The sequence below is a fragment of the Prionailurus bengalensis genome, chromosome B2 (assembly GCF_016509475.1).
Source record: "Prionailurus bengalensis isolate Pbe53 chromosome B2, Fcat_Pben_1.1_paternal_pri, whole genome shotgun sequence".
NCBI lineage: Eukaryota > Metazoa > Chordata > Mammalia > Carnivora > Felidae > Prionailurus > Prionailurus bengalensis.
This window is the reverse complement of record NC_057349.1, coordinates 97,668,577-97,681,314: the sequence shown is the minus strand read 5'-3', so window position 1 is coordinate 97,681,314 and position 12,738 is coordinate 97,668,577. Positions and strand designations below refer to the sequence as shown.

Sequence of the window (12,738 nt, the reverse complement as noted above, 5' to 3'; positions counted from 1 at the left end):
CAATGTAACAATCTTTCGAAGGGGGGAATCTTACACAACATATATTTCTTGGTTAACAATAAAAAGATAAAAGAGCTAAGTAATGTTTCATCCTACAATACATAGAAATCTTACAGTTTTTTGATACTATAACTCATTTCTAGGTTTTTCTCAAAATCTTTGGCCTTAGTATCTTCAGGTTACTTTAAGAAACAAAAATATGGGGTGCCTGGGTGGCGCAGTCGGTTAAGCGTCCGACTTCAGCCAGGTCACGATCTCGCGGCCCGTGAGTTCGAGCCCCGCGTCAGGCTCTGGGTTGATGGCTCGGAGCCTGGAGCCTGTTTCCCATTCTGTGTCTCCCTCTCTCTGCCCCTCCCCCGTTCATGCTCTGTCTCTCTCTGTCCCAAAAATAAATAAACGTTGAAAAAAAAAAAGAAACAAAAATAGTATATTCTAACAATTCTCAAAATTTTTTCTATAAAATACATTTCAAAGTCATAATATATCTATTGGAATATATTTTACTAAATATTCTAATTAGCAATGTACTAAGTAATTACTAATTCTGAGTCAACTGATCTAATCCAGAGGAAAGGTACTATGGAGAATATCAAGTCATGTATTTTATGGTGGGAAATAGAAAAACTTGAAAATTAAAAATCACAGAATTACTTTATATATAAAACTTCTGTTAAAAAATAATAATAATAAAAAAGAGCCAGTTGGTAGGTAGGCATTAAAAAAGCCACAGTGTTAAAACTTTTAAAATTCAAACAAGTACCTATACAGTGTAGGGCGCCTGGGCGGCTTAGTGGGTTAAGCGTTCAGCTTCAGCTCAGGTTATGATCTCATGGTTTGTGAGTTAGAGACCCACATCGGGCTCCGTGCTGATGGCTCAGAGCCTGGAACCTGCTTCAGATTCTGTCTGTCTGTCTGTCTGTCTGTCTCTCTCTCTCTCTCTCTCTCTGTCCCATCCCAGCTTGTGGTCTGTCTCTGTCTCTCAAAAGTGAATCAATGTTAGAAAAAAATTAAAAACTAAAGTACCTATAAAGTGTTTTACAGTCTTATTAATTGGTTGACCTATATTTCCTATATTTACCAATCTTGTCATTATACAGATCTTATGTTTAGAGAACTATTTCTGTTATTATTCCTGTTTTGCAGGTAGAGAAATTGAGGCACTGAGATGCTGAGTTACCATCCCAAGATCACATAGCTAGTAGGTGGCAGAGCCAGGACTTGAACTCCTTGGTAGTTTGCGAATTCAATTCTGTAGTTTAGAGTTGTGATACTCCAAGTCAGATCATTCAGTTTACTTTTATTTATTTATTATTTATTATTTATTTTTGAGAGAGCGAGAGAGCAATCACACGAGCACAGGAAGAGAAGTAGAAGAGGGAGAAAGAATATCTTAAGCAGTCTCTGCACGCGGAGCCCAACGTGGGCCTCGATCTCATGAACTGTGATATCATGACCTGAGCTGAAATGAAGAGTCAGATGTTTAAGTGACTGAGCCATGCAGATGCCCCAGGTCATTTACTTTAAAATAATAATAATAATAATAATAATAATAATAATAATAATTTTAAAAAGCTAGTGACTTTAATTTTTTTTTTTTTTTAAATATTTGGTAGGGGTTGTCGTCTCAAAAGAAAGGCAGACTGCCACGTGCAGCGCCTCATTTGGATGTGTCTGGAGTCTTGGAAGCTTGACTACCCTACGTTCTCCTACAAATGGACCTTGAGAGCTTGTTTGGAGGTTCTAGCAGGGGAGCGCAGCTACTCGTATACCCTTGACCGAAGAACGGTCCTCCTCTATCGGGGAAGGTCGTCCTCTTCGACCGAGCGCGCAGCTTCGGGAGGGACGCACATGGAGCGGTGAGGGAGGAAGGGGACACCCGCCTAGCCAGCCAGATCAGCCGAATCAACCCTGGCGATCAATGGGGTGACAGATGTCGCAGCCAGATCGCCCTCACATCCAATTTTTAAAATTTTATTTCATACTTTTTAATCCTTGAGCAGGTAAATGACACATTCCTCTCAAAGACCAAAGCAAATATTGAATTAAATTAGCTTGTCATACTTTCTTACAAAAGTGATCTTAAAGGGAACATGAGGAGTTGTGTCTAATACTAAATCTGATCCTCAAAATAATTGTACTCTTAAGACAGATAACATATTGAAGGTATACAACACATTCATCCTTCCCTTGAGACACTCTGGGAATCCCTAGGTGCTTTCTCCCCATTATAGGGACCATGCACATTTCCACAGCAAATGAAAGCAAGCTTTCTCTCTCAGAGAAGCTTCAGGCAGCTGAGCCTAAGTAGTCAATGGCTTACAGACTTTAACATTTTTGGCTATATGCTACATCACCTAAAGAGCTACGCTTGCCCTAGTTTGGGAACAGAAGGCGAGCAGGACTGTTCAGCCTCGCAATGAGCCCTGTAACAGAAAACTTGTCATATGGAGAGAGTAGGAAGGCATTCTCTCAACCCAGTTTTTCTTCATTCCTTCTGATTCTTCTTTACCCATCATGGAAATGGCCACGTTCAAGTAGCTATAGTTTTTAAATTTCTAATCCAGCCCTCCTTTATGGGCATTTCTCTAAAGGTCTTTTTTCTTTTTCCCTTTAAAACAGCAAAATACAACAATCATAACTTGTAACCCAACAGATAGTTATTTCCTTGGAAGATACAAATCACCATCTACAATTAGTAAAAACTGATCCTTCAGTTCAACCTCCAAACTTGCTTTATCTTGAAAAATGCAAATAATGCTTATAAAATGTCATTTTAGCTTAGTTAACAAAATATGGATTAGAACAGCACCTATAAACTATATTCCTAGAATAAAAAGTGAACAAATTACTATTCATTTTCAGCATAACTTTCTTGATAAAGTTCTAGGATGCTAAAATAGTACATCCTGCACTTCACAATTTGGTTGTTCAGCTACACAGAAAATATTTTTACAAAAATATTTAAAAATTTCATCAGTTTTTTAAAAAGCCTCTTTTCTCTCTTTTTTTTTTAGTTTATTTACTTATTTTGAGAGAAAGAGAGCATGCACAAATGGGGGAGGAACAGAGAGAGAATCCAAAACAGACTCGGGACTCAAACTCACAAACCATGAGATCATGATCTGAGCCAAAGTCCAAGCATCAGACGCTTAACCAATTGAGCCACCAGGCACCCCTCAAAATCCTCTTTTACTTCATAAATATTTAATTATTTTCTTTTAAAGCTCTTATGGTGTCATTATCCTTCTTTTTTTTTTTTTTCCTTATCAAGTTGACCAATCTTCATTTGCATGGACAGGCTTGCTTTTTATCTACATTGTTAGGGTATTTACTACCTCAGACCAGCAGTGACTTAGTGGCAAAAGACTTAGACGTGATGGGTGGGGCATGGTTCTAGTATAAGCTGTGAGAGATGTTTGAGGAAAGGCTACATTTCTTTAAGTTTTTAAAAATATTTATTTATTTTTGAGAGAGAGAGAGAGAAAGAGAGTGTGAGTGGGAGAGGAGCAGAGAGAGGGAGACACAGAATGTGAAGAAGGCTTCAGGCTCCGAGCTGTCAGCACAGAGCCTGACATGGGGTTCAAACTCACAAACCGTGAGATCATGACCTGAGCCAAAGTCAGACACTTAACTGACTGAGCCGCCCTGGCACCCCAGGATGGGCTACATTTTTAAGGGGTCAGTTCATTTGTGACTATTTTCTTGTTATGATAATTTTGCATTTCTTTGCAACCATATAACTATGGCAATTCAGATACTGAATACTTGCATAAAGAGGACTCTCGAAATCATTCAGTTTCAGATGTAACCTAAAATTCTTAATTAAGTATAATCTTCTGAGTCAGGCTAAATAGTTCAGTAAACAAAAACCATTCAGTAAATATAAAAACACATCCAACCCCAAGTGAAAAAGCAGGCATGTGTTATATCTGGGACAGTCCCAGCTTTCGATGGCCTGGTTTTCTGGGAGGCTCTTAAAGCTTGAGACTTACCCAATTACCACACCTGATACCACCATGAAAGAAAACCTTTGGCAAGGAATGAAGGGGTTGATAGTCAGTAATGATTATTTTTGAGCCATTGCCCCTTCGAAGAAAAAATAATATTATAGACTTATACATTAGGTAGCAGTTTGTCTATTAGTGCCATCATAGATAAAAAAAGGTTTTGACTATAAGCCGTAAGTAAAACTAAAGAGGCCCAGATCATTCCCCCCTTCCCACACCTCTCTCCCCTTCCCTGCTCCAAGCACATTTCCTCACATCTGCAATCCTGCAGGTTAACATCTAGCTTCTTGGTATCGTCAGGATTCTTTCTTTGCAAATCTACAATTCAATATGGTCATGTTCAGAAAAGCAAACCCAATTAGGAGAGCCTATAGCACTTGGATAATAATAAGGCAAACATTGCCATGTGTCATTCTAAATACTTTATATGTATTAACTCATTTAATATTTATAATAGGTAGGCACTATTATTGTCCCCATTTTATAGGTAGAAAAACTGAGGCACCAATGTGTTAAATTACTTTCCCAAGATCATATAGTTAGCAAGTGGCTTGAACTCCTTGGTAGTTTGGGAATCAGACTCTGTGCTCTTAATCACCACACTCTCTCCAAAAATGTTCCGGACAGGTTACATCAAATCTTCAATTCTGGTTCTACCATGAAGTACAGTCAGATACTTTGTGAGTTCCCACATCTGAGCTAACCTTTGAGCCTTTTATGGAGCATGAAGCTGGCTGTAGAACAGACATCCTCCAGTGTGAGAGCTCCCTCCCTGATGAGAACCTTAGTACAGAATTGTCCAACTCATGTGGCTTGGCATATCCACACGATCTGGTAGCTGTGCTACTGACCCTTGGGTACTCCTGAAAGCCATAAAGGATCTACACCTCCAGGCTAGGGACCTCAAGGCTTAGGCAGCCTCATTTCTTTACTCTTTAATAAGAATCTTACCATTTCTCTCTCCCTGTCATGATATGAAGAAGGTTGGGAAGCCCTGTTTCAGGGAACTATAGAAGGATAAAGGAGAATATATTTGGGTGGTCTTTGTTCCCGGTCACTCCCCCCACATCCGAGCTACAGTAAAGGAAAGTGAGCAGATTCATCTCTATGGACATGACATGAGCTTTCAGGTTTCCTTTCCTTCCCTTGATACAGTTACTTGGCTCAAATGAAGAGCAAAGCAGAAGTCAGAAATACTGTTACTTAAGTCAGTGGCTCTCACAGTGCAGTTCTAAGATCTCTAGGGGTCCCTGAGCCCCTTTCAGAGGTCCTTTGAAGCCAAAACTTGCAGTAATAATACTAGGACATTATTTACTTTTTTCACTGTGCTGACATTTTCAGTAATGGTGCAAAAGCAATGGTGGGTAAAACTTCTGGCACTTAAGCATGAATCAAAGCAGTGGCACCAAATCATATTGTGTTCTTCACTGCCCATGTACTCACAGTAAAAAAAAAAACAAAAAAAATCCAGTTCCACTTCAGATGTCCTTGAAGAAGCAGTAAAAAGGATTTTTAAAATCTGAACCCTTGAGAACACATCTTTTTAGTATTCTTTGTGGTGAAGGAAGTACACATAAAGCACTTCCACTATACACCAAACATATCTTGAGGAAAAGCACTTGTGCAGTTGTTTGAGTTGCTAGCGAACTAGCCGCTTTTATCATGGAACATAATTTTTATTTGAAAGAATGAGTTACAGGCAAACTATGGTTATTCACACTGAAACATTATCACAATGTTTCACAGACATTTTCTTGAAAATGAACAAGTAAGACAGTCACTTCAAGGAAAACAACTAAAAGTAATTTGTTGTCAGTGATCAAATTGAGCAAAAAACTGAAAATTGGAATTTTGGAAAGCTTGTTGTTTCCACCATGAACTTGATAGCTTCCCAATTCTCAAATATGTTTATTTTTCTGATGAGACTGATGGTTATATTAATGAATATAATGCTTTGATATTGTATAATTAAATGTGCCAACACTTGAAAGATCTATATAACTCAATCAATATTTTCCAGTAACCAGTGCATTCATTCTCTTACAAAGTCATGCATGACAAAAGATCCATTTAAAGTTCAAGAAGGATAAAAGAATACCAAAAATACACTGATACTGCTTCATATACTACATTGTAGCTAACATTTTAAAATCTTCTTGTCAAGTTTTTTTAAAAAAAATTTAAATAGGCTTTTTTTAGAATAGTTTTAGGCTTACAGAAAAATTAAAAAGATAGTACAGAGAGTTTTCATGTACTCTCAAACTCAGTTTTCCCTATAATTAGTAGTAGTAGTAGTAGCATTATATTTATTTTAGAGAGAGAGAGAATGTAAGCAGGGAAGAGGGGCAGAGGTAGAGAGAAAGAATCTTAAGTAGCCTCCACACTTAGCATGGAGCTGGTTGTGGAGATTGATCCCACGACCCTGGGATCATGACTTGTGCTGAAATCAAGAGCTGGATGCTCAACCAACTGAGCCACCCAGGCTCCCCCAGTTTCCCCTATTATTAATATCTTACATTAGTATGGCACATTTGTTACAATTAATGAACCAATGGGGCTCTTGGGATTCTCTCTTCCTCGCTCTCTACTCCTCCCCTGCTCATATTCTCTCTCTCCCTCTCTCTCCCTCTCTCTCTCTCTCAAAATAAATAAATTTAAAAAAAATAAAGTTCATATTTTATTCAGATTTCCTTACTTTTTACCTAAGGTCCTTTTTCTGTCCCAGGATCCCACCTAAGATACCATATTAGCTTTTAGTCATCATGGCTTTTAGGCTCCCCTCTGCTGTGACAGTTTCTCATACTTTCCTTATTTTTGATGATCTTGACAATTTTGGGGAGCACTGGCAAGTTATTCTGTAGAATGTCCCTCCACTGGAATTTGTTTGATGTTTTTCTCATGATTAGGCTGGAATTATGGTAATGGGAGAACAACCACAGAGGTCATGTGCTATTTTCATCATAGCATATCAAGGGTACAAACTATCAACATGAATTATTGCTGTTGATGTTAACCTTGATCACATTTGTCTGAGGTGGTGTTTGTCAGGTTTCTCCCCTATAAAGTTACCCTTTCCCCCCAACCCTTTTCATACTGTGCTCTGTGGAAGGAAGTTCTTGTTGAATTTTCATGTAGCATCAAAAAAGAGTATCCATGGGGCAGCTGGGTGGCTCAGTTGGTTAAGCATCCAACTTTTGATTTTGCCTCAGGTCATGATCTCACGGTTTGTGGGCTCTGCACTGACCGTGCAGAGTATGCTTGAGATTCTCTCTCTTCCTCTCTCTCTCTGCCCCTCCCCCATGCTCTCACAAAAAAATAAAAATAAACCTATAAAAAAAAGGGTATCCACAATTATCTGATATGGCTATTAAAATATTTTTCCCGGGGTGCCTGGGTGGCTCAGTTGGTTAAGCGTCCAACTTCGGCTCAGGCCATGATCTCACGGTTTGTGAGTTCGAGCCCTGTGTCGGGCTCTGTGCTGACAGCTCAGAGCCTGGAGCCTGCTTTGGATTCTGTGTCTCCCGCTCTCTCTGCCCCTCCCCTGCTCTCTCGAAAATAAATAAATGTTAAAAAAAAAAAAAAAAAAGTTAGGTGCGCCTGGGTGGCTCAGTCGGTTGAGCATCTGACTTCGGCTCAGGTCATGATCTTGCTCGGTCTGTGGGTTTGAGCTCCAGGTTGGGCTCTGTGCTGACAGCTCAGAGCCTGGAGCCTGCTTCTGATTCTGTGTCTCCTCCTCTCTCTGCCCCTCCCACGCTCATGCTCTGTCTCTCTCTGTCTCTCAATAATAAATAAACATTAAAAAATTTTTTTAAATGTTTTTCCCATTTCCAACTACATATCTCTGTAAGACCAAATTTTCTTACATACTTAAACCAAAATATCACAAAAGATTGAATGTAGAAGTAGATATGCAGTTGTCCTTATCTTCTATTAAGCCAGACATTAAAGAGCTTTGCAAAAAAATATGTCATTCTTCTTACTAAATTATTCTCACTTTATAAAATGTTATTTTTCATACAAATGTTACTTATGCTAATTTGATGGGTTGAATATAATGGTTTTTATCATTGTTATTTTAAATAAGTTATAAATATTGTAAACTTTTCTGTTTTAATTTCTAATACATAGAGCAAATATTGAGAGATAACCCATAGAAACAAAAGCTCTTTGGGTCTCTCAATAATTTTTAAGAGTGTAAACCGTTCCTGAAACCAAATAGTTTGAGAAACACTTGCTTTAGGGTTAAACTTTTGTGGACCAAAAATGAAAGAACCCTGTTCAAAGAAAGTGAGCCAAAACTGAATTCTAAAGGCTTAATGAGTAAACTGACTATACCTAAATTTTCCTTATTGAAAAATGTAATTTTTACACCTGCAGAAAATTGTTTCCTCAACTGATAACTGTGCTCACAAGTAACTATTTGCAAGAGTAGTTAGTTATTTGTGTCTTAAAAATAATGACAGGTAGCCAGGTGTGTTTGTAAAGTCTAAGCAGAAAAATATATCAGTTGATGCATATGCATGGGTGTACACATGTTCACTGTCAACTTCTTAGGAGTTTCCTTTTTTGGTTTTTAGCGTTCAAGGAATGGAGATCCATCAGATACATGTTTTGGCCTTCATCTGTCTATTAATCTTGATTATGGCGCATTAGTTCATATATGGTTAGACTTATAACTGTACCTAACAGTACCTCTTGGGGAGTTGTTAAAAAACATTTCGCTTCTCTATTTTATGCTTTATTTCATTTCATGTATTCCAAACGAAACCACTGGTTGGGAACTACTTCTGGTTTGTGTCCTGTGGTTGGTATACTCTGACTAAATACTAAAGGATGAATAGCTTTTATCTCTACTATTTGGCCAAGAGTCAAGGCTGATGGTGTCTGGATGCCAACAGCGGTGATTAGCATCAGGGAATAAGGGCATTAATCACCAGAGCCGAGACAGCCCAGGAATCTCCCTGGCCCTTTACCTTCCCAGCAGCAAAATCATTCCTGCAGCATTGCTGATTTATGTGTGCCGTTTCTCAAATATGCTGACTTCTGGCAACACCATGTCCAAATAAGGCAGGAGCCAGCCTGGCTAAAGCACAGGGGACAGGTAGGGCAGAAGTGAGATTACAAAGCGCTTAGTAGAGAGTGGGTCAGATTCTTGTAGGAAGGGTGCAAATCCAATGTCAAAAATTATCCCTAACTCTTTTTGTCCTCTCTCTGCTTCCTCACATTCTTCATCAAACCTTAAGTTAAAGAGTCATAGTCCTGGTGTCGAAAGGCATCTTGAAAATTATCTTCTGGTCCTTCAGCTGCCTTGCAATGCCAATTTACGGGATGCAGTTGAATGTGTGATAAGGAATTTAGGACATAAGCAGTTACATGTAAAATTTCAACACACATGCATACACCTAGTTTGTTTCCCATGGGCCCTCAGAATTCTAAGAAAAGGGTGGGATAAAATCTCGTGACTGACTCATACCATAACTTGATTTAAAAAGGTAAGATGGGGGGCGCCTGGGTGGCGCAGTCGGTTAAGCGTCCGACTTCAGCCAGGTCACGATCTCGCGGTCCGGGAGTTCGAGCCCCACGTCAGGCTCTGGGCTGATGGCTCGGAGCCTGGAGCCAGTTTCCGATTCTGTGTCTCCCTCTCTCTCTGCCCCTCCCCCGTTCATGCTCTGTCTCTCTCTGTCCCAAAAATAAATAAACGTTGAAAAAAAATTAAAAAAAAAAAATAAAAAGGTAAGATGTATACTAGTAACTTTCTACCTGAATTTATTTAATTGTTCTGAAATTTTGTAAATAAAGGAAAAAGAATTCTCTGCAACCCCTTCTTCCCCACCACCTCCACAGAGTAACTGTGAAGATCTGAGTCCCTGAATAGTGGGTTTTTCCTGGTACTAAGTGTCTCCTGAAATAATGATCACATAAAAAAATATAGGTAAATACTCAGTATCTGCTCCAGGAGACCATCTTCCCCCAAAATGGAACAGGTCTGTCCTTCTTCTCTCCTCCCTAGGTGTCCTTCTATGTAAGAAAGATGAGCCTCATCTTTTGAATACATAAGATTTTTCTCAAGTTTATTTCTCTGGCAAAGTAAGTAAAACTTAAATGAAAGCACGCATAGAATTTTGTCTAGAGATAAAATTCAACCTTGATGAAATGATCCCGTAGAAGTGTGAAGGATCCACATTACCCAGAACGACTTTCACTACCAGGGGTGACCTCATCACCCTGTCAGAGGATGTGACTAGCTCTTAAACCTTACTGAAGTGCTTTATTTCTGTAATAACAATTGCAGATTAGATTCATCTCTGACTTAAAAATTATAAAATTACACTGGCTAAAAGTAATTAAGTCATTAGCTTGTAAGAAAAGTACTCATAAAATGGTGGGCAACTATAAATAAAGATTTTCTTCTTCCCACTCGCTGAAAAATTCTTTCTTGAGTTGCCTAAAACTTAAGATAAGTTGGAGACTATTTACATGACAACTGAGGAATTATGCTTGAAGTTATGTATAATTTGGATTCTTCTCAAGATTTACAGTCAATAAATACATTGAATATCCATTGAGTAGTGACAATTCTAGAGCTTCTAAAAGACAGAATTCATATCTATAATGAAGTTACAATCCAGGTCTTTCTCACTGATATGAATGTGTGTGTATATATATACATTTTTTTCTCTGTTGAGTATATTATTATATAATATAGACGGCACAGTTATAGAAATTCACTTTCTTTGACCCTCACCCAAATAGGTCAGTCATGGCAATAACAGGTGGGCAATGGGACTGAGGGACAGAAATTCTTCTGTCCTACTTCCTTGGATCATGGTGGTATTACTTCATCTTCCTTGTTCCACACACTAATCTCACTTCAATTTAGAAAAAAAAAAAAACATAATTCTCTTACGTTTGACTTTTACAGAACATTCCTAAAAGTGATTTTTGTTTTGCTTCCAGCAACAGTTGATAGTTCTCTCTGTATTTCTAATTTTGCTTTAGCATCCCTCTAAGTACAAATTTTGAGCCAATATCTATAAAAGGGACATGGCATATACAGATGAGTATTTCCCTTAATGAGACTTTTAAATCAGTTCCGACTCTGTGAATGGTATTTTAAAATCTGAAACAGGCAGAGAGGAAAATATGAAGTATTTTAACATGTGAAAAGGCCAATGAGTCTGGACGTGTCTGGATACTTACTCTCTCACACAGCTCTTCAAATGTGCAGTCGGCAACAGTTCCACAGGCTTTATTCAGCCGCAGCTCTCTGCCTTGCACTTTTAGAATCCTTGGTCTAGTTACTATGGGAACATGAACAAAGACTCAATCTTGTCTGGATAATTACTATAAAATTCATCTCTTACAGATAGGAAATGCATAGCTTGATGAATAATAGCACATGATTCAACACATAAATTAGACAAAATGCTGATACAATGACTGCCACTTGAGCGTGGCATCAACCCATATACAGCAATGGAACTTATTAATTGGTCAGTGGAGATTGGGCATTGTGTTCTAAATGTATTCTCTTTCAAGAGAAATTAACTTACGTACAATCATTTTGTTTCTGAGCCAGCTCATCAAACAACTTATCCATGACAGCCTCCACATCAGCTTCACTTGTGCTACAGTGAAAAGAATAATAGAATATGAAATTAATAACACTTGAAGCCAACATCAAACAGCTGCCTGAGCCTGCTTAGCTTTTTGCCCATAAAGAAAGAGAACAGGATGTTATGCTCTAAATACAAACATTAGATTTAGAATACACTTAAAAGCAGAGAATATTAACTCTCAGGTAGATGATTCTGCCTTATTTGCATACACTGAAAGACTTCTGTGCTTCTGGCTGTTTCCAGTAATGAGACGATACAGGCAGAGTAAATCCATTAATACTATGTGTACACAATGAGAAGAAAGGCTTCTGGCTCTCTCTTGCATGCAAAACAAGAGCAAATAGACAAGGCAGTCAAGCATCCAGCAAAGTATCCTTTGAAATCTCTACTGAGAGGGTACATGTGAAATTAAATATTGAAGCTGCTTAAAAAAAAAAAAAAAAATCAAGTCAAGCCACTGGCTGAGAGGATCAAACATCCAGAATTAAATGACCAGCTTCGAAATACCAACTTGATCTGCACATCAATAACTTTATCAGACTTCGAGTATAAGGACAATTATAGACCACACAGTTTCTCTCAAAAGTGTCCTTGTCAGAAATTCAAGAAAACTCTCTCCTTCGGAGATGCCTACCACTTGCCTGCTACTGGAAGTTAGTCTCATCAAAGAATCCTTTGTATTCTAATTACAAATCACCATATGGTTTAGGGAACTCACAAATACAAATGTGATAACACTATGGCCTTTTTTCCTGTCACTTTTTTTTTTTTAAGAGAGATTTATAAATTAACTGTCAATAAAATAACCGGCAGAAAAAAATGCTGTTAAAAAAAAACTTCAAGTGCAAATATAAGTTTACGTCAACTCTACATACAACCTTATACAGGATAACTTGCCGATATGCTTAATTTTGACATACAAATCACTCTCACCTAGGTGTGGAAGCTATTAAACTCAATTCTGGACATCATCTCAATAAAGTCTTACTGAAAACTAAAATGACAAATTATTTTTTCTTTAGATTAAGTTTAAACAAAACTAAACTCATTCCTTCCCTGAGATAATTATCAGGTAGCAGGCATTTAACACACCAGCACCTAATTCTTCAACT

At 38.1% G+C, this 12,738-nt stretch overlaps 1 protein-coding gene across 2 annotated transcripts in view; it reads right to left on the bottom strand.

The window, feature by feature from the left end:
* The window catches only part of AFG1L (AFG1 like ATPase), a 203,576-nt gene that overhangs the window by 24,805 nt on the left and 166,033 nt on the right, over positions 1 to 12,738 (bottom strand). For both annotated transcript variants that reach the window (XM_043592064.1, XM_043592063.1), the window contains exons 10-11: positions 11,565 to 11,635; positions 11,208 to 11,308 (exon numbers count right to left, since the gene is read on the bottom strand). In XM_043592064.1, the coding sequence (XP_043447999.1) occupies positions 11,208 to 11,308; positions 11,565 to 11,635 (172 nt within the window). The remainder of the gene's footprint in view (positions 1 to 11,207; positions 11,309 to 11,564; positions 11,636 to 12,738) is intronic.